The 19208-nt window shown below is 33.6% G+C and overlaps 5 protein-coding genes across 11 annotated transcripts; 3 read left to right on the top strand and 2 right to left on the bottom strand.

Annotated features, from left to right (window-relative positions):
- Positions 1-213: 213 nt before the first annotated feature.
- LOC110819315 (HAD superfamily, subfamily IIIB acid phosphatase) lies at positions 214-3388 on the bottom strand. 7 transcript variants are annotated; one of them, XM_088212845.1, is made up of 5 exons: positions 3161-3388; positions 2552-2706; positions 1344-1804; positions 888-1094; positions 214-630 (listed from the first exon to the last, which is right to left on the bottom strand). In XM_088212845.1, exons 2-5 carry the CDS (start codon positions 2609-2611, stop codon positions 420-422), a joined length of 939 nt encoding a protein of 312 aa, XP_088068971.1. In that variant the 5' UTR covers positions 2612-2706; positions 3161-3388; the 3' UTR covers positions 214-419. The 7 variants fall into 7 exon arrangements, with proteins under 7 accessions (XP_088068971.1, XP_021904152.1, XP_088068970.1 ...); XM_022048460.2 differs by having other exon boundaries at positions 1344-1788; positions 3161-3386; XM_088212844.1 differs by lacking the exon at positions 3161-3388 and adding an exon at positions 2779-3154.
- Positions 3389-4354: 966 nt separating this feature from the next.
- On the bottom strand, positions 4355-8476 carry LOC110819312 (uncharacterized). Its single transcript, XM_022048457.2, has 10 exons — positions 8154-8476; positions 7836-7988; positions 6786-7001; positions 6513-6695; positions 5974-6195; positions 5692-5808; positions 5458-5601; positions 5250-5351; positions 5057-5125; positions 4355-4674 (listed from the first exon to the last, which is right to left on the bottom strand). The coding sequence occupies exons 1-10, from the start codon at positions 8346-8348 to the stop codon at positions 4462-4464; spliced, it is 1614 nt and encodes a 537-aa protein (XP_021904149.2). The 5' UTR covers positions 8349-8476; the 3' UTR covers positions 4355-4461.
- A 1014-nt stretch (positions 8477-9490) lies between these two features.
- Positions 9491-12299, top strand: SBPASE (sedoheptulose-bisphosphatase). Its single transcript, XM_022048458.2, has 8 exons — positions 9491-9696; positions 10266-10391; positions 10526-10711; positions 10794-10875; positions 10962-11183; positions 11405-11505; positions 11608-11679; positions 11845-12299. Exons 1-8 carry the CDS (start codon positions 9580-9582, stop codon positions 12124-12126), a joined length of 1188 nt encoding a protein of 395 aa, XP_021904150.1. The 5' UTR covers positions 9491-9579; the 3' UTR covers positions 12127-12299.
- Positions 12300-12870: 571 nt separating this feature from the next.
- LOC110819247 (lachrymatory-factor synthase) lies at positions 12871-13840 on the top strand. Its single transcript, XM_088212847.1, has 2 exons — positions 12871-13022; positions 13206-13840. The coding sequence occupies exons 1-2, from the start codon at positions 13020-13022 to the stop codon at positions 13695-13697; spliced, it is 495 nt and encodes a 164-aa protein (XP_088068973.1). The 5' UTR covers positions 12871-13019; the 3' UTR covers positions 13698-13840.
- A 1420-nt stretch (positions 13841-15260) lies between these two features.
- Positions 15261-18613, top strand: LOC110819313 (laccase-22-like). Its single transcript, XM_088212848.1, has 6 exons — positions 15261-15361; positions 15667-15818; positions 15917-16161; positions 16271-16399; positions 16535-17452; positions 18141-18613. The coding sequence occupies exons 1-6, from the start codon at positions 15266-15268 to the stop codon at positions 18269-18271; spliced, it is 1671 nt and encodes a 556-aa protein (XP_088068974.1). The 5' UTR covers positions 15261-15265; the 3' UTR covers positions 18272-18613.
- The last annotated feature ends 595 nt before the right edge of the window (positions 18614-19208 follow it).

Raw genomic sequence — 19208 nt, 5'->3', positions numbered from 1 at the left:
CTACAGAGCTTGAGCATGTGTGTATATACACACACACATACCTGCACATATAAATGGATGGAGGTTTGCCAAAGGCTCCGGCAGAAAGATGACACCCCCTTGATCAAAAGGGGGTCTTTTGATGATGAGGTGCACTGCAAGAAATTTTTGTTTGCCAGAAAATTTATTACAACCAAGTTTTTCACGAGTTATGATATAAGTCAGGTGGTCACCTTCGACTATAAATGTCATAGATATTATTATTATGTACATATGGTCATATAAGCTGTGAATTACAGCTAAACTCATTTGAATTATATACAAGAAATACTTGGGGGAAACCCAGAGTTCTCCAACGGCAGAGCATACAGTTGATCTTTGAAGAACCAATAGATTGAGAACAAATAAATAGACGTAAGGTCCACCTTTTTAACACCATTTTATAGTGATATTTTTCTGGTTTCAGTATAACCCTCTAAATTGTAAAATGAAAGATTGGGAAGCTTGAAAATTCTCTTTCCTAAATATGGACCGGTCAAAGCATCCATACGGCTGCTGATCACACCAGCGATTCTAAAATCTTCCTCCTGCATTGCTGTTCTGCGTTTCGAAAAGTATTCATGAGTATTCATCTGCATTTCTTCGTCCAACCTGCAAAATTGCAGGCAGTTTTTATTTGGCTATGTCGAGTTATAATCTAACCAGAACGAAAAAGTCCATGGATCAACAAATGTGGATCTAAGTTTCTCTTTGTTCTGATAAATTGAGCCTTTAGGGTTAAAGCGTAGTTTCCAGCTTATGGTCAACCCAAGGTGGCATAGCAAATACACCATTCTTTATAAAGAAACCTATATGTAAGAATTTATCCATAGGGTTTCAGTTCAGAGAAAGGAAGACGGTAATAATACCTCATAATCAAAGAAGACCATCCAGTATATCCAACAGAAATAAGATGCTTCAAAGTGGAGTTGCGTTCATTCTCATGTTTCCGCGATATGAAAATCAATAACCATCCTTTGGATCTAAGTTTCAAGTATAACTTCAGAATGAGCATATGCTTCTGGTTTCTCGCATCTTCAATGCAATCAGTATAACCACAGTGCCATACATCAAATCTGTAACGAATAGAATCTTTACTCTGAGAAATTTGGTAGTAAGGCAAATTAATCTAGTTCTCCCACGTATTCTACCTCAACAAAGTTGGTAAGTAGGAAATAAGCATGTTAAGATTGAATTTAAATGAGGTGAGAATGATCTATGTTAAGAAACTCCTAGTACAAATATTTCATAGACAGGTCTATAGATGATATCATTCAATGATATAGGAACATACACGAAGAAAGTAGAAGTTACACGAGAATTACCGGTACTTCAATATGCTAGGGTGTAGATCTGAAGCAGAGATCTCATCTACATCCATTAACACCACATCTAATCCATCATCCAATGGTGTAAGACTACTGAAATAACTCTCAATCATCCACATTGTAAAATTTAAATCTCTCCAATACTGTCCTTCTCTGATGTACTCAATACCAAAATCCCTGCAAACTGAAGGGAACTCTCCCACTTCCAAGTTGTTGAGCTCAGCGTGCTGTGCAAAAATCTTGCAGTAACTGTGATCATCACTTGATTTTGGAATTTCAACAAGCCCCGAATTCCTACTTTGACAGGACTGCAACATTACTGATAGTGCAATCAGCAACGTTATCAACAATACCCCAATAGTTACAAGAGCAGCAATGAAGATTGTTCCTGCAAATGATGTCATGTAGAAGCCTGTCTCTACAATGTATTGACTCCCTACCTCTGCAGCCAAGAAAAACTGAAAAGGTAACTATGTTGACATGTCTATCCTTATAATCATCACCAGAAATCAATACTAGGTGTTGACTATCAACTGGTAAATTATTTCTTCTGTTCCAAGAATGAAATACATGAAGTAGAAAATAAATAAATAGAACGTAGACATGAATATTTCATATCTATTAACTGATTACCGATAGACGGGAGGCAATTAGCTGAAAACCCATCTAGCTCAGCTCATTATTTCACACCAAGAACTTGATATTAGAACGCAACATCACGATTTGATACAAGCAGTTGTAAATAGATAACGATTTCGGTATCGAATCACAATTTGTGATTGTTGTGCAATATGGTAAATTAAGCAAGCAGATGAAACAATAGAGAAGTTACATGGTTCGGTCAAGCTAACCTACTCTATCAGAGAACTAAATCTAAAGAATCCTAGAAATTGAAATATATTTCTCTATCTTTCTCTCTCAAACTCAAGCCCGAATACATTCAATATCATGTAGAGCTGAGCAAAAGTACACAAAACTATATAGAGCTGACTGCAGGAGAAAATCTTCAAAATAGGTTAATGTCAGTATTCGATCTTGTGAAATCAAGATCCATTACAACAGCGGTGTATAAGAATTTGTTATTGAACTTCAATTAACCCGTCAAAACGACTTCTTTTTAATTATTTTTCATTCTCATACGTGTCTGTAACAATCTTGCATAAATCCAAGAAAGAAAAAATAATGAGGAAGAAGATTTTGCCAACCAGAATTCCCTCTACTGGATAGACTCTGGGCTGAGAACTCCCGTTCCATCTGATGTGCATAGGCTGACATAGTTTTAGCCCTAATCAGCAATCACCAGTTCAAGTAGCAACCAGAAGAAACCTCCACAAACCTTCCAGATAAGAAAAAGGGTCACCTGAAACAACAAATCTTTGGCTTAGCTCATTCAAGCAACACAAATAATTGGGAGAAAAAGCCTAGAATTTACTAATGGTAATGTCCCTCATCTTCCACAGACATGAACTCAGTTAAACTCGTCATCCTCCAGAATTCGACTAGCCTCATTTGCAGAATTACCCATTTAAGCCTACAGCCTTTTGGGGTTCAGAAGTTAAACTTCCATTCATCAGAATAAAAATTTAAACTATCTGATCATGTGACTTGTTCCATGAATGGGTAAAAAACATGAAGCCCATAATTTTCAGAAAATCAGACGATTCGCAAGGGTTCAATCTACGAGATCACCAATCAGAAACTGATGAGAAAAGGTCCAAAATCTACCAGCGTCTTAGCAAGTAAATAAAGCAGAGTTCAGTTCTTTTGTCAGTACGTATCAGAAAAAGAGAGAAGAAGCGAATGGAAGAGAGAACCTGAAAAGATGACAAGGAGTGGAAAAGGCGATTAACCCAGAAAAGACAGAGGAAGAGGAAGAGCAAGGAAGCTTCCTTTCTTCTTCCATTGTTTATGAATTATAAAGGTGGCAACTTTCGTTAATGCGTAAAGCTTCAACAGTAAAGAAGAGTTGAAGCGATGATGGTGATTTGTAGGAACAGGAGTTACAGAACCAATTGGAGATCTTCAAGATTGGTATCGAGTAGTAGTATTTGTCTCTGACAATCATTATTATTAGTATTTTCAGAAATCATTATTATTATCTTCAAATCTAATTATTATTTTATTCTCATAGATTTTATTATGAACGATGTTTTAATTTTAGTTTAATTACAAAATTAACTAAACATTTTAACAAAAATAAAAACAATTATTACTTTTTGTGAAATTAATGCTTTTTATTATAATTTAATTTATTTTTCATAAAATGAGGATATAATTATAATAAAAACATTTAAAATCAATTTTAATTAATTTAATTTTGGTAGTAGTTATTAGTTTAAGTTGTAATTATCATCTTGATAATAAGTTTGTCAATTGCAGCTTTAGTAAAGAACATGCGATATGAATAAAATTTTCAATATAAAACAATAATTTAGTCAGTGTGTTATGAGTATAAATAAAATTATGAATATATTATATTAATGTAAATAAACATATACTTCCAAAATTTACTATTAATATACCAGAGAAAGAGTTATCTAAAATTTCAACCTCAATATTAATAATTATTAATATTTCGTGGAATTTATTTTGCCTACAAAATTGTATTGAGAAACAAAAAAAAAATAATAATAAATCTGAAAAAGACAGGGGAGTACATGGGATTCATGAAACTCCCAAGTAATAATAAAGTAGTATTATCCCTGATTTTTTTTTTTTTTTTTTTCTTTTTGGTTATTTATTTTGTCCTTTTGTGAAAGTGAATGGCATTTATGACATTTCACATTTTAACTCGTTCAAACCAAATTTATATACATATATATATATATATATATATTTAAAATAACTTCATTGTATCTTTTTATCTCCTCCTCCATATGGACAAGTCAATTTCGACCCTTTTAAAAGATATCTTATGTTGTACTTTGAAATAATCATCCTACCAACAGACTTCATTAGCTTATTGATCTTTTAATACCATCCATCCCAAAAAAAAAAAAAAGAAATAATAATATTCAATCACTTGTGTATTATACACCATAAAGATTATTACAACACTATCAGCACAAGTTCTGTGCTTGTTGGCTACAAAATTTCTCAACTCCCAATTTCTCATTCACAAACTCACAGCTGCATCTACATAACTAGCTAACTCACTGGCAGCTCCAATGTAGGTATGAGGTGTTAAATTCAGAAGACTGCTCTTTGCTTCTTTGGGTAATTCAAGCCCTTCTATAAATTCTCTTATACTTTCTTTTGTAACCGCTCTGCCCCTTGTTAGCTCCTTTAGCTTCTCATAAGGCTCTGGAACTCCATATCTCCGCATAACCTGCATGACATATCAGTCGTCTTCTCCAAAATTTGAACAAAGTGAAACAGATAGTATAACAGACTTTGGCAAAAGGATTCATGTATGGCAATTAACAATGATTCACACAGATTGCCTTTTTATATATGTTCCACGAAGATGGACAAAACATTTGAAGACATTTTTGTATATGATGGTGAGGAGAATGTTGTTTGCATATTTTCAATATCAGGGATAACAGGCAGACGGGGAAAGAGTTCCCTTCTTTTCCCCCCGATTGGAGAAGGGCCTCGGAGGAGGAGGTCAGTATGTGGCGAAGAACTATTTCATACAATAATTTAAGTTACAATTGGTAAAACCGTAAAAGTAACTTTTATCACAAATGCCAACAGAAGATACATACAGTCTGTATTGGTTCAGCAAGGACCTCCCATGCCTGGTTCAAGTCTTCGATTATGCGAGCTTCATTGACCTAGAAAGCAAAAATAATTTAAATCTCAAAACTATTCAACATAAGAACATCCAACCTGTCTGATAAAGAGACAACAGGACTGACAGGTCAGGCCAAGTTGCTATTTTAACCCCAATGAACATACCTGAAGCTTTCCTATACCCTGTAACGCACTTCTATAGGCGAGAAGAGAGTGTCCTAATACTCCACCCATGTTCCTCAAAACAGTCGAGTCAGTCAAATCTCGCTGTCATAGAGTATACAGCAATCATTACATAATCTTTTTTTTTTTTTTGAAGAAAAAGCCAGCTACAACGTCTAAAAATATACATTTGGAATGAACAAGGTCATACCTGCCACCGTGAAACAGGTAACTTCATGCTCAGGTAGGAGAGATCTGCATTTGCTTTACCAAGATTGCCCTCACTATTTTCGAAATCAATAGGGTTTACTTTATGAGGCATTGTTGATGATCCAATCTCACCAGCCTTAGTTGTCTGCTCCAGATTTTGAAAACAATTTAAGTCTATTTTCCGTAAAACATAAGGAACATGCTGAGATTTTCACCTCTTAATCACAAAAATTACCTGCTTGAAGTAACCGAAGGATATATAACTCCATATATCTCTATCAAAATCAATCAATATATTGTTAAACCGGGTAACTGCATTGAAAAGCTTGGCCATGTAGTCATGAGTTTCAATCTGCAAAACAAATTCAAAGTAAACATTTAATCGGATAGTGCTTTGCATGGTCTATCTAATTTGCCTCTGAAAGGTCCACAGACTAGGCATTGAACTTCTTCACTTAACAAGAAACAGCATGAACATCTCATACAAATCAATAAAACAAATGATTTCTTTAACCACCTGAGTAACATAGGGATTGAAACTCAATCCAAGAGAATGAACAAACTCTTCTGCAATCCGAGGCCAGTTAACATTTGGATATGAAACAAGATGTGCATTGTAATTCCCCACCGCACCAGCAAATTTTCCCATTATCTCAACTTGATTAATGTCTTTTCTTTCTCTACTTAACCTGAAAGCAAAAATTGCCATTTCCTTCCCCAACGTCGTAGGTGAAGCTGGCTGCCAATGATAAGAAAAGTTAAATAACCATCCAAAGACAAAACACATTTTAAAAAAAAGTACAAGCATATACCATATAAACTGCTAAGCAAAAAAACAATCCTGATGAAGAAAAAAACAAAAAGCTAAAAGGTTGAAGTCACAACCAATCTCAAAAAGCAAATATTTTCCAATATCTCGCAAGCAATGAAGTGTGTGTTTGTTCGTGCATATGAGAGAAAGAGAGAGCAAACATCACACTATCACTCAGCCGAATAGTGCATCAAATGATAATTAACAGTAACGTAGATTGGCAGTTAAGCAGGATTCATTACTACCTGCCCATGAGTGCGTGAAAGCATGGGAATATCTGCATTAGCCTTGGCCATATTGCATATGGCCTGAATCAGTTCATCCATGACGGGAAACATAACCTCATTGAACGATTCTTTCAGCATCAACGCATGGGCAAGATTGTTGATGTCTTCAGATGTGCAAGCAAAATGGAAAAATTCAAGTACCTGAAAAGGTGGCATACGATGACATCATATTCCAAATATCAAAATCTCTAGCCACAGATTATACAGAATAGAACAAGAGTAAAGCACTACCTTAGCAACCTCTGGATGTGACTGACATTTCTGTTTCAAGAAATACTCAACTGCTTTTACATCATGGTTGGTGACCCTCTCAATCTTTTTGATTTCCAAAGCGTCATCTATACCAAATCCATCAACCACACCTTGCAAGTAAGAGCGAGCTTCTTCACTGAAGTTTGGAACTTCTGCGACTTCAGGAATTTGTGAAAGCTTCAGCAACCATTTGATCTAGCAGATTCAATTATAAAAGAGCCTCCTCAAAATAAAATAATGACCACATGATACATAGAGATATACTTTCAATATTAAAAATTTAATAAATGAAATTTACCATTAAAGTGCATGCATATAGTTTTAAAGATTCATAATTATAGTGAATTGATATTAGTAACTGTTGCTAACGTCAACAGAGATGCACCAAGTTATTTGATCAATGAAAAATATGATTATAATTGCTTGATCAATCACTTCCATTTCTGGAGATAATAACTGCTTGATCAATCCAACACATAGCAAACAACTTGCAGAGTCCAAATCGATGAGCAGCTGGAGTGGAAGTATATTCGTTATCCACCCAGATTATAGCTTACAGGTCTCTCAAAGTCAATCAAGCAGTGATTCATGTAGGTAAGATCAACTAAAAGCTGATTGAATTGTACATTTCAAAATTTCCTCAAACCAAAATTTATTTAAGTGCAACAGTCTTCCACTTAAAGTTTTGGGGTCAAGACAAACTATGCAAATTTTGCACATATAAACACTGCCCATGTGTTGGAAATTATAAGCATGATATTATCTCACATTAAAGTCCATTGCCACCATAAAAGCTAAGCCCATTATACCTTCATCATCTAGGAAAAAAAATATTTCTATATATTCCAATACACTTTCAGTTACAACAAAATTCATTAAGCTAAATTTGCTTGTCCTGGGAACACCCAAAAACAACCAAAAACAAACTAGCCCAAAACTAAAAGACAGCGAATAAAGAAATATGTCAACAGCGTAAACAAGGATATAAATGCGATATAGTAGAAACAAAGGCAATAATAAAAACTTTACCTCAACCAAAACCCGAAACCGGATTAATCCATACTCGCTCATGTATGGAGCTAAGTCTTTTACTTTACCCCAATAACGACCATCCAAAGGAGATAGTGCCGTTAAGGTCGATAGCTCAAACTCCCTAGAATCATGACTAGGCATCTTCACCACCTAAAAACAACCAATTTCAACAAAAACCCACATTTAAAAAAAAAAAAAACAAAAACTTTCTCCAGAATTCAGGTATTTTGGCGAAGCCCATTGGAAGAAAATGCTAGAGTAGCTGGCAGAGCCTTGAGATTAAGAATAAAAAGAAAGAAATGATGAATAAATTACCTTATTGATATTCAAATCCTTGCTAGAAAGTCTAGAGGAAATCTGAAAAGAAGCATTTGAGAATCGATGATGATGATAACTAGTGTCCGATAAACTTGACGGGTTTACTGAATTTTGGTATCTTGTAGTTGGAATAGAGCTAAAGAAACGGACTTTATTGTTCCCCAAAACCCTAGAAGATACGTTCAACTCCATTTTTGGTTATTGGGAGGAAAGGTCTACGGTTTTTCTGAATAATAAAGCTCTAAAGTTTTGGACAGCCAAAGCAAAGCCTGTATCTTCCCTGAGTTCTAGGTTTGCTTCTGCTTCCAGTTCCCCCTAAATTTCTCAGAATATTTGGAAAAAGCGGGTCAACCCGATTCAACGAATTAGTAACTTAAACCCATTTCGGATTAAAACTACGAAAGTCCAATCGTACACTTCCAAGCCCATAATGACGAATTACGGACGTTTAGAAATGATTTTATTTCATTTCTTTTTTCGGGTCACATTTAAAAAAAAAAAAAGAAAAAGAAACTAATTTTTCCAAAATTCTTTTAAATTTTCACATTTAATTTAATAAAATTTTATTTGAAATTACAAAAAATTTTACTTTAAAAATACGTCATTTTTAAATTTATCTGCAAGCATTTTTTTTTATTTATAGAAAATATCAAGTAATGCATTATTTCAATTAAAACTCAATTGAGCCTAATCACTCGGCCCATTGGGCCTACCTTAACCCAATTCAACTTGAGTCTCTAAACTCAACTTGTCTTCAATTAAACCTTTTTTTTTTTTTTAACAATTAAACAAGTCAAATGACTTTTTATTTTTCTCCTTATTTTGTAGTATAGTTTAATTTATCAAAAAAAAAAAAAATTAAATAGATTAAATTTAATTTAATCAAAATAAATTTTAAACTTTTAAAACTAATTTAATCCGATCGGACCTTTTGTACACGAACTAACTCGCTGTGTGTTGTGTGTCAATTTGTTGAAATTAGTTACAGTTTAGGACAAAAGACATGACAACATATAAATGAACTAATCGGAAAATTAATCTATAAATTTAAAAATTTAAAATTTTTATATTTTTATAATTAAATTTACATAAAAATTTAAAAATATAATCAAGAAATAAATTTCAAATTACTCTAAACTATACCTTATACCTTAATTCATCTCGTGGTCCTATATAAATATACCGTCATATGATATGAGCATAGCCACACATTAATGAGCGATACCAGTTAATCTCACCACAGGGTGTCCACTTGATCAATTTCCCAATCCCCTCACCGCCCGCCACGTGGCGTTTCCCAGTTAACTGCTTATCTATACTCGTAACACTCTGCTTGCTTTGAGCACATCAAAGCTCTGCCTGCATCATCTTCTTCCTTCCAACCTTTTTCATCTTCTTCTCATAAGCTTGAACTTAGACAGCAATGGAGACCGGCATCACGTGCTATGCACGTGGGATAGTCCTTCCCGGTGTTTCCTCTAAGCATTCCTCTACTGCACTTGTCTCTCCACCTTCTATTTCTCCTTCCTTTAGCTCCAAGGTGCATATTACTACAACATACACGTATGCAGATTAGTATATCTCACATATGCTTGCACTAGCTAACATCTTCATGTCAAGCTTTTCTATATATACACACATATTTGATGTAGTAAGCTACTTGTTAGTCATTAATTTCGACTTTTTTTCTTTTATTATCTAAATTTTCAAGATAATTGACACCTCAATATATTTGATTAGTAAGAAAGTGAGTGTCATACTCAGATATCAAACTTTATATGAGGATTCAAGTTGTGAACTACTAATAATTTGTTTTGGAATTGAATTTGAGTTATGAGAAAGTGTATATATTGATTAATAAGTAAGATTATGACTATTATATATGTTCTTGATAATAAATGATTAACAGCCGGTAACTTGAGCTTTTGAGTACTAATTAGAGGAAACTAGTAATTTCATGCTGAGGATTGTAATTTCATAAAATTCTGCTTACTTGACAAATATAGTATATAGAATATATTCAAATAGAATTGTACGCGAAAGAATTTCTACTCACATGGCTATTTTCTTATAAGTTTGTTGTTGATCGATGTACAAAATGGATGACAGAGTCTAAAATCAAGCTCACTATTTGGAGAATCATTAAAAGTGGTGCCAAGATCATCCCTCAAAGTTTCAAAGGTGAAGAACATCAATTCTTCTGTTGTGACCAAATGTGAGATTGGTGATAGTCTGGTAAAGTTCTTCTTTTTTCGCATATGGAAACCCATTAATACAAAAATCTATTTTATGTATGGCAAATTACACTTTAAACCTCTGGATTTCAAGCTCGTTGTAATTCAAACTTTACAGTAAATTAAAATTTGCAGGAAGAATTTTTAACCAAAGCAACTCCAGATAAGGGACTAATCAGATTACTGATGTGTATGGGAGAGGCATTAAGGACTATTGCCTTTAAAGTTAGAACAGCTTCTTGTGGAGGAACAGCTTGTGTAAATTCCTTTGGTGATGAGCAGCTTGCTGTTGATATGCTTGCCAACAAGCTTCTTTTCGAGGTTCGAGTTTCTTTCTCTTTCTTTTTTTTTTCTTTTTTGTCAAACTACAGCTGAATAATTTTTATCTTCTGCATATATATAGGCTTTGCAGTACTCACATTTCTGTAAGTATGCTTGCTCTGAAGAAGTCCCTGAGCTCCAAGACATGGGAGGCCCAGTTGAAGGTCTGTCTGAAATGTGAACAAAGTTCTGAACTTGGAAACTGATAAATCAGAATTTTAACTAAATAGATCTTTTGCAATTTGGACAGGAGGATTCAGTGTTGCATTTGATCCACTCGATGGTTCCAGCATTGTCGATACGAATTTCACTGTAGGCACCATTTTTGGTGTGTGGCCTGGAGATAAGCTAACTGGTGTGACAGGAAGGGAACAAGTTGCAGCAGCCATGGGGATTTATGGGCCTCGAACCACCTATGTTCTTGCCATTAAGGACATTCCTGGAACCCATGAGTTCCTTCTCCTTGATGAAGGTTTGCTCACTATAACATTTCATAGTTCATTGAAGCATAAAGTTCTCCTACCCAACTTGTTTTTCAGTCAGAAACCTTCTCTTTCTTGACATGTATGCTTAGTTCATCCGTAACCATGAGCGTGATTAACGAAGCTACTGAAAATCTGGTTTCACTAAATATTTTGATCGATGGCCAAACCCAGTTCCTTTAACACCGTGTTTACTTGGTGGGTTCATCAGGAAAATGGCAACATGTCAAGGAGACAACAGAGATAGGTGAAGGAAAACTCTTTTCTCCTGGAAATCTCAGAGCAACATATGATAATCCTGAATATGACAAGGTTTATACGTCTACCAATTCAATTATAACTTCAGAAAAATTGATTAGGGGGTCAATTAATCCTGGTATAAACTTTTTCTTTTTCTTGTTTTCACATAAGCAGCTGATCAACTACTATGTCAAAGAGAAATACACATTGAGATACACCGGAGGGATGGTTCCAGATGTTAACCAGGTATTATGAAGTATTCTACTAATCAATTGTTTCCTTAACTTGTTTGAAATCTATAAAATATTAAAGTTACAACATCAGTTATCACGTGGTCCTTATTCGACTGAGTTTATTCGATTTTACAAAAGTTCAAGAAATCTAAAACGGCTGATGACTGTTGATCTGCAGATAATTGTAAAAGAGAAAGGTGTCTTCACGAATGTGATATCACCTTCTTCGAAGGCCAAGCTGAGGCTGCTTTTTGAGGTAGCTCCTTTAGGATACTTGATTGAGAAAGCTGGAGGATACAGTAGTGATGGCTACCAGTCTGTGCTAGACAAGACGGTCAACAATCTTGATGACAGGACTCAAGTTGCTTACGGCTCCAAGAACGAGATTATCAGATTCGAAGAAACTCTTTACGGATCATCAAGGCTCAAGAGTGGAATTCCTGTTGGAGCTGCTGCTTAAATAATCACAATACTTTAATCTTCTTTTTCTTAATTATTTTTCTACATTTTGGAATAATATCCAAGCTGTTTCATATCTAAGTTTGTATGAGACTGATGAGATTTTCCATCAACGGTAAGACCCAGATTTACAAGTTTGAAATCTTGGTAACATTCCAAGTGATCTTCAAGTCAGCAAGCATTTTCTTGAGAATATTTTACTTGTACACTAAAAAAGTAGCTTCCCAGGCAATTGTTGGAATTTTTTTTGTTTCCTATGAACTTATATCTTAATTATATCTCTATCTTATCTGTTAATATACATATATACATATATGAATAGATGTGTATGTACTACCCAGTCGAAAAGAAAAGAAAAAAGAAATAATGATATAATTATTTAATTTGGATTGAGAAATCATTTAAGAGATCAATTTTTTTTATATTTAAGATAAAACTTCAACTCAAAAGAGTTAACTAATAATTAAATTTTTAAAACATATTTGATTAAATTTAAAATTGTTTCAAGATTTGCATATTTATAAATTTTTTTATGAATATACAACTTTATAATGTGTCTCTGAATTTGTGGCGTTACAGTGTAACTGTTGTTTCAAAAATGAAAATTTCTAAGAAACAAGCCTTGTAATTATCTTTGTATGTCATTGTCTCTTCTGCAAAGGAACATGCCAGCTAAATTTACACTGTATTTCCTAGGACTCCACAACAACAAACAACCAATGTCTTCTTATCATCAAGTTTCTTCCATATTAGACCAAACATAAACATCACCTACTGTGTTATAACATCTTATATTCAATTAAAGACTCATCTTTTGCAAGTTGAAAAACTCCATTGACATGTCAACGGATAGAACTAGTCAATGCTGAAAAGAAGAGAGAAAACTAGAGAAGCATGGTATGCATTCTTCCCTATATTTTAGGATCTTTTCCCCCTGTAGTCATATTATAGATATACATAAAATATGTCATTTTTCTAAGAATGTGGATTGAGTTCTGAACTGTATTGTTTTTTGTGACGAGCATCGATACTTACTATGCTATAAAAATCTTGTCCATAAACTTCTGCACTTTTCTCCAGGCAGTTGAAGGAGCAGGACAGAGGAAATGGCAAGGCTCGGTTGCAGCTATAGTTGATGCACCAATACAAAAAGTATGGATCATGGTTTCTCAGACTGAAAAGTTACCTGAATGGATGCCAATGGTGGAAAGGTGCACTGATTTAGCCGGTAACGAAGGCATTCCAGGCTATGTTCGGCTTGTCTCCGGCTTCATGTTCCCTCAGCAAGATGGAGAAAGGTCTTGGATCAAGGAGATACTAGTTTCCATGGATTCATCATCATACAAATATGTTTATAAAATGGAAGCAAGCAATGTTGGTCTTGACGGGTCTGTAAATTCGTTACAACTCGTGGATTATGGAGATGAATCAACACTAGTTGATTGGTCGTTCGAGATTAATCCTCTCGAAGGAGCTAGCGAGGACACCATCATCGATTTTCTAGGATTTCTATACAAATCTTGCATTAATAAGATTGCTGGTGCTATAGAAACTACATCTCAAAAAGGTTGATCTTAATGCTCATTCTGGAGTTGTCAAACTAGGCTTCTCTTGTTACAATTTGTACCAAAATATTGGTCACATGAATCTCAATCATGCATATAAAATCTGTCTTAAATAAGAAAAGCTATTCAATTCTACTAAAACTAATCTGTTCTAAGCATCAAACAATGTTTTAGGTTTAAATTATATAATTTAAATAAATTTAAACTATATTATTAATAGTAAGTGATTTAAATTTTTATATAGAATTCAAAAATTGTTTAACGTAAAATTAGAATATCGTAATTTTTATAAAAATTATTGAGAATTTAATCAAGATTAAATGTACTATAATTATGAATTATATCACAAAGAGTCATCAACCGAGAACATGATACTATTTGTAACACCCTAAAACTATTTATCCGATATTTTTAGGCCTACATTACCAGTTTTTAAAGGTTTAATTTTAAATTATTAGTTGTAACTTCATATAAAACTTATAAATTATTAAATATTTTGATATGAAGTTGGTTAAATTTTATTTACACACATACGTTTCAAGACGGGTAACAAAATAAACCACGAAACAGATGTTAAATTTCTTAATAAACTAGGTTAGAAGCAACAAGAGAAAAAAAATGGAGTTCGAATTAGTAGAAAGGTAGAGGTGGGATTTGAGAATTTGCAGGGCATATTCAGCTGCAATTAACTATACATTAACTCTATTATATGATTCTTGCTAGAGATTTGGACAGCTGACCATGCCTTCAGATGTTCAATTCATGAAAACTATTTCTCCACTATCAAATGAAATTCCACTTTGATTTCATCAATGTATCATAAACTCAGACCAACCACCACCACCACAATTCCCACCTCTCTTTGAACTCTTCTGTAAGAACCGACATTTTTTAATTAATTATCTAAAAATTAATCACATTAAGAGAGTTGTTGAGAGCATAATTAAGCTGCAAGATACACATTAAAAACCCCTAAGCCCTTCAATGAAGATTTTGAATATTTAGACCTTGGTGTTCTCCAGGATAATTAAAAAATAAATAAGTATTCAAAATAGTAAAATAAAAACACAAAATTTACGTGATTCGGTCAACATAATTTATCAAGAACGGCTGAGAATTCCTTTTAGACGAATTCCCTGATAACATTAAATCTCAAAGAGAAGCAATTAGATTAACTGTTAATATTGTATGATTGCTTATTAATGCAAAAGTAATTGATATATGATTACTAAGTTGTACATTGTATTACTTTAACAAGAGGCTTTTTTACAAGCAGGATATCAAGATGGATCGATGTGCAGATAGATGGGAAGTATGTTTCATCTCTAACAAAGGTAACATTCAAGTGAAAATGGCAAGAGGTTTTATCAGTATTCTTGGAAAAATATGATTACGACTTTGTGTAACATCCAAGAAACCTCGGGAAGAACAGTGAGCTTTACTCACCTAACCAGCTAAAATGACATTCCATCAGAGGCATATCTGTTTCTGTTTATATATATATATATATACACTTTAGAACTGCTTACTAGAAGATTATCCTGGGATTAAATTAGCAATTATAGAAAAGAGAAAATGAAAAACTTGGTTCGAGTAATGCTACTGCTACTGCTGTTGGCTCTTGTGTTTCCATCATTGGCAGAAGCCAAGGTTCGCCGATACAATTTCACTGTAAGTTATTTTAGGCTATATTGTTGTTTCAGGTTTTCAACACGTATAACAGTAAAGCATCCCATGTCATTAACATTTTTCTTCTATTCTTATTTAAAAATAGTATCAGAATTAAAAATAATATCAAAGTCAAAATTCTAGTTTTATGTCACAAAACTTAAAAAAAATGTTTCAGTGTAGTATTTAATACTTTTAATCAAACATAAGTAGTATGAAATAACTCAAAATGTTTATGAACTCGTGCCAAATGCAGCTATATTATTTCATGTGATATTATACATAAAATCTTAACTAAATCAATGCAGGTAGCCATGACGAACACAATAAAGCTTTGTGCAACTAAATCAATTGTCACTGTGAATGGTAAGTTCCCCGGTCCGACACTTTATGCAAGAGAAGATGATAATGTGCTTGTAAGAGTCACCAACAATGTCCAATACAATCTAACAATTCACTGGTGAGAATTACAATTCTTCCCTCTCCGTACTTCGGATATGAATGAGTATACGAGATGCTAATTGGATTATGAACTGCCTAATTTGAGTATTGTTGCAGGCATGGAGTCAGGCAACTTAGGACAGGATGGTCTGATGGACCAGCATACATCACACAATGTCCGATCCAGCCAGGAGGGAGCTTTGTTTACAATTTCACCCTCGTTGGCCAACGAGGCACGCTCCTTTGGCACGCTCACATTTCATGGTTACGAGCAACTGTCCATGGTGCCATTGTGATCTTGCCAAAGAAGGGCCTTTCTTACCCATTTCCTAAACCTCACAAGGAAAAAATCATCATACTAGGTGCGCTCAATGCTCTACTGAATTTATCTCAGAGGAGTTTTCTTCAGGTAAATGGCAAGTTAAGGCTCATTCTCAGTGTTTGACGCAGTTTCCTTGTCTTAATTTGTAGGAGAATGGTGGAAAGCAGATGTTGAAACTATTATCAATCAGGCTACACAGACTGGTTTTCCACCAAATATATCAGATTCACATACCATTAATGGCTTTCCAGGCCCGGTTCCTGGCTGCACTTCTCAAGGTACTAATCTAGTGATTAGATACATTTTATATCCATTTTAAATTTTGAAATAATGGGTTCATTTTTATTACTAAAGAGTTTCAAGCTGAAGGAAATCAAACCCTAAGATAGCTTTGGCTTTCTAACATTTTTCAGGATACACTTTACATGTTGAAAGTGGCAAAACTTATCTGCTAAGAATCATCAACGCTGCAGTCAATGATGAGCTCTTCTTTAAACTCGCTGGCCACAATCTCACCATTGTGGAAGTCGATGCATCCTACACGAAACCAGTGAATCTTGACACTGTTTTCATCGGTCCAGGCCAAACCACGAATGCCCTCCTAACAGCAGACCAACTTTCCGGGAAGTACCTAATTGGTATCTCTCCATTCATGGACACAATTGTTGCTGTTGACAATTTAACATCAATTGGCTACTTAAGGTACAAAGGGACACCTTCTTTCCCGCCAACTATACTAACTAGAATGCCTCCGATAAATTCAACAGTGTCACAAATGAAGTTCATTGATTCTCTGAAGAGCCTGAACTCGAAAGATTACCCCACGAAAGTCCCACTAGAAATAGACCATTCCTTGCTTTTCGCCATGAGTGTTGGGATTAATCCTTGTGCTACATGTATTAATGGGACCAAATCTGTGGCAGCCATTAACAACATTTCCTTTGCATTACCCTCAACAGCTCTCCTTCAAGCTCATTACTTCAACATCAGTGGAGTTTTTACTGATGATTTTCCAGGGAATCCACCAGTACCTTTCAATTATACAGGTCCACAGCCATCAAGCTTCCAGACATTGAATGGCACAAGGCTTTATAGGCTGGCTTTTAATTCAAGTGTTCAACTTGTGTTACAAGGTACCACTATTATAGCTCCTGAAAGTCATCCAACTCACCTCCATGGATTCAATTTTTTTGCTGTTGGGAAGGGACTGGGAAATTTTGATCCTGTAAATGATCCAAAACGATTCAATCTTGTCGATCCTGTGGAGCGGAATACAATGAGTGTGCCTACTGCTGGTTGGACTGCAATCAGATTCAGAGCAGATAATCCAGGTATGTTTAACAGCTTTGGTTTTTAATAAACATTTAAAAATAAAGATTACCCTTTTGTAAAAGATATAATCTTTAACTATTGGGCATCATAATGATTTCTTGAAATTTACTGCCTTTTTTACAAGATTTATGAAAATAAGGATACCCTTTTGCCAAAAGAAAATTGGGGATCATTTTTTTTTTCCTTTTCAAACTCAGCTTCCTTTGCTTTTACAATTAAAAAAGAAAAACACTTACTAATTCTCTTATTACAAGACTTTATATTTATATACTAAGGTCGTTTAAAACAAATATATTTTTATAGAATTCATGTATTAATGAAATTTGAAAGTTTATTTATCTTATAATAAATTTTTTTTTTCTCTTTAAATTTTATGAAAATAATAACATCCTTATATCAGAATATCGCTAATATTTATTCGATATTAGTTTTTTTTCGAATTATATTTATTCCAGAAATATAAATTTCTATAAGATTACACTACTTACCAGAAAATTTTTAAATTATCTCTCATATTAATTTTTTTTTTTAAAGTTATCTCTCATATTAAAAGTGTGTATAAAAGAATATAAACATAACATACGTTGTGTAAACTTAATTGATTTAAATATCTTACTTTGATACAATGCATGTTAGATAATTAATTAATTATTTATATTTTAACCGCAAGTAATTTTTTTGCTATAGGTATATGGTTTTTTCACTGTCATTTAGAAGTACACACAACATGGGGACTCAAGATGGCATTCTTAGTGGACAACGGAAAAGGCTCAAACGAGTCACTTCTTCCACCTCCTAGTGATCTCCCAAAGTGTTAATCAATGAATCCCAAGAAGCTACCAACCATTTCAAGATCAAAGAAATTTCAGAGCAGACACAAATAGAACAGATCGAGACAATGACTTTGAAAGAAAAAAGAAATCCCAAGAGAGGATTTGAGAAGAACAGAAGAGAAACAAAGGGGAATAAATAGAAAACTTGGAGGATTTTTGGGTTATTTTCTTAATAAACAGAGAAAGGAAGATTGAGATTGGTACTTGTTGTTTCTTTCTTTTTTGGTGGGAGGAGATGGTGAATGAAAAAGAAGTAGCAGCTGGTTGAGAGAAAGAGTGAATAAAAAGAGTTGTGCTTGTTCACTTCTCATTCTTATCTTAAATTTGTAAGGCAAAACTATTTAAACGTTACATTCCTCAATTAAAGTAATAATATTTATTAAATTTGACTATATTTTATTATTATATAATCATATCTTGTTAACAATTTAGTTATTGTTATTATTTGGATTTTGATATTGTTTATATTTAGGTATTATGTATGTGTATGATATAGACTGTGTGTATATAATTATATTGGTATATTATTTTTTTTTATTAACTAGCCTCAGTATTCGTACTTAATTATTAAATTAGAATATATAAATATATTTATAGTAATTAGTCAATTTTAATGAATTATATATTTGTAAGTCTGAATTAAATGAAGAATTTTAATTTAGTATAATTTAAACAATTATATATATATATATGTATCATTCATGATATGAATAAAAGTACATGATGTAAAAGTCCAGACGCATATTTGGGATCTCGAGGATATAACCTAGAAGTAGTGGAATTAAACAATACTGAAATTTATAATTTAGCGGAAATAATTTAGAGTTTAGGGTTACATTCTTTGCACAATTTACTTAAAATGCTCAATAGGGTTACGAGAATATCATTGAAAGACTTAGATGAAAAAAGATAATAAAGAAAA

The sequence above is a fragment of the Carica papaya genome, chromosome 2 (genome assembly GCF_054855325.1).
Source record: "Carica papaya isolate Zhongbai chromosome 2, ASM5485532v1, whole genome shotgun sequence".
NCBI lineage: Eukaryota > Viridiplantae > Streptophyta > Magnoliopsida > Brassicales > Caricaceae > Carica > Carica papaya.
Note: the sequence above shows the minus strand (reverse complement) of the source record. Positions and strands in the feature narration are given on the sequence as shown.

Excerpts from the sequence above, each read along its gene's own strand:
- LOC110819315 (XM_088212845.1), bottom strand. The coding sequence starts at position 2,611 with ATGCACATCAGATGGAACGGGAGTTCTCAGCCCAGAGTCTATCCAGTA. Across the intron at positions 1,095-1,343 it reads CCTAGCATATTGAAGTACCG|ATTTGATGTATGGCACTGTG; the intron begins GTAATTCTCGTG and ends TATTCGTTACAG. Across the intron at positions 631-887 it reads TGGTCTTCTTTGATTATGAG|GTTGGACGAAGAAATGCAGA; the intron begins GTATTATTACCG and ends GCAATTTTGCAG.
- LOC110819312 (XM_022048457.2), bottom strand. The coding sequence starts at position 8,348 with ATGGAGTTGAACGTATCTTCTAGGGTTTTGGGGAACAATAAAGTCCGT. Across the intron at positions 6,196-6,512 it reads TTTCACGCACTCATGGGCAG|CCAGCTTCACCTACGACGTT; the intron begins GTAGTAATGAAT and ends TATCATTGGCAG. Across the intron at positions 4,675-5,056 it reads TTGCTGAACCAATACAGACT|GTTATGCGGAGATATGGAGT; the intron begins GTATGTATCTTC and ends TATGTCATGCAG.
- SBPASE (XM_022048458.2), top strand. The coding sequence starts at position 9,580 with ATGGAGACCGGCATCACGTGCTATGCACGTGGGATAGTCCTTCCCGGT. Across the intron at positions 10,392-10,525 it reads GTGAGATTGGTGATAGTCTG|GAAGAATTTTTAACCAAAGC; the intron begins GTAAAGTTCTTC and ends TAAAATTTGCAG. Across the intron at positions 10,876-10,961 it reads CATGGGAGGCCCAGTTGAAG|GAGGATTCAGTGTTGCATTT; the intron begins GTCTGTCTGAAA and ends CAATTTGGACAG.
- LOC110819313 (XM_088212848.1), top strand. The coding sequence starts at position 15,266 with ATGAAAAACTTGGTTCGAGTAATGCTACTGCTACTGCTGTTGGCTCTT. Across the intron at positions 15,819-15,916 it reads TACAATCTAACAATTCACTG|GCATGGAGTCAGGCAACTTA; the intron begins GTGAGAATTACA and ends GTATTGTTGCAG. Across the intron at positions 16,162-16,270 it reads GGAAAAAATCATCATACTAG|GAGAATGGTGGAAAGCAGAT; the intron begins GTGCGCTCAATG and ends CTTAATTTGTAG.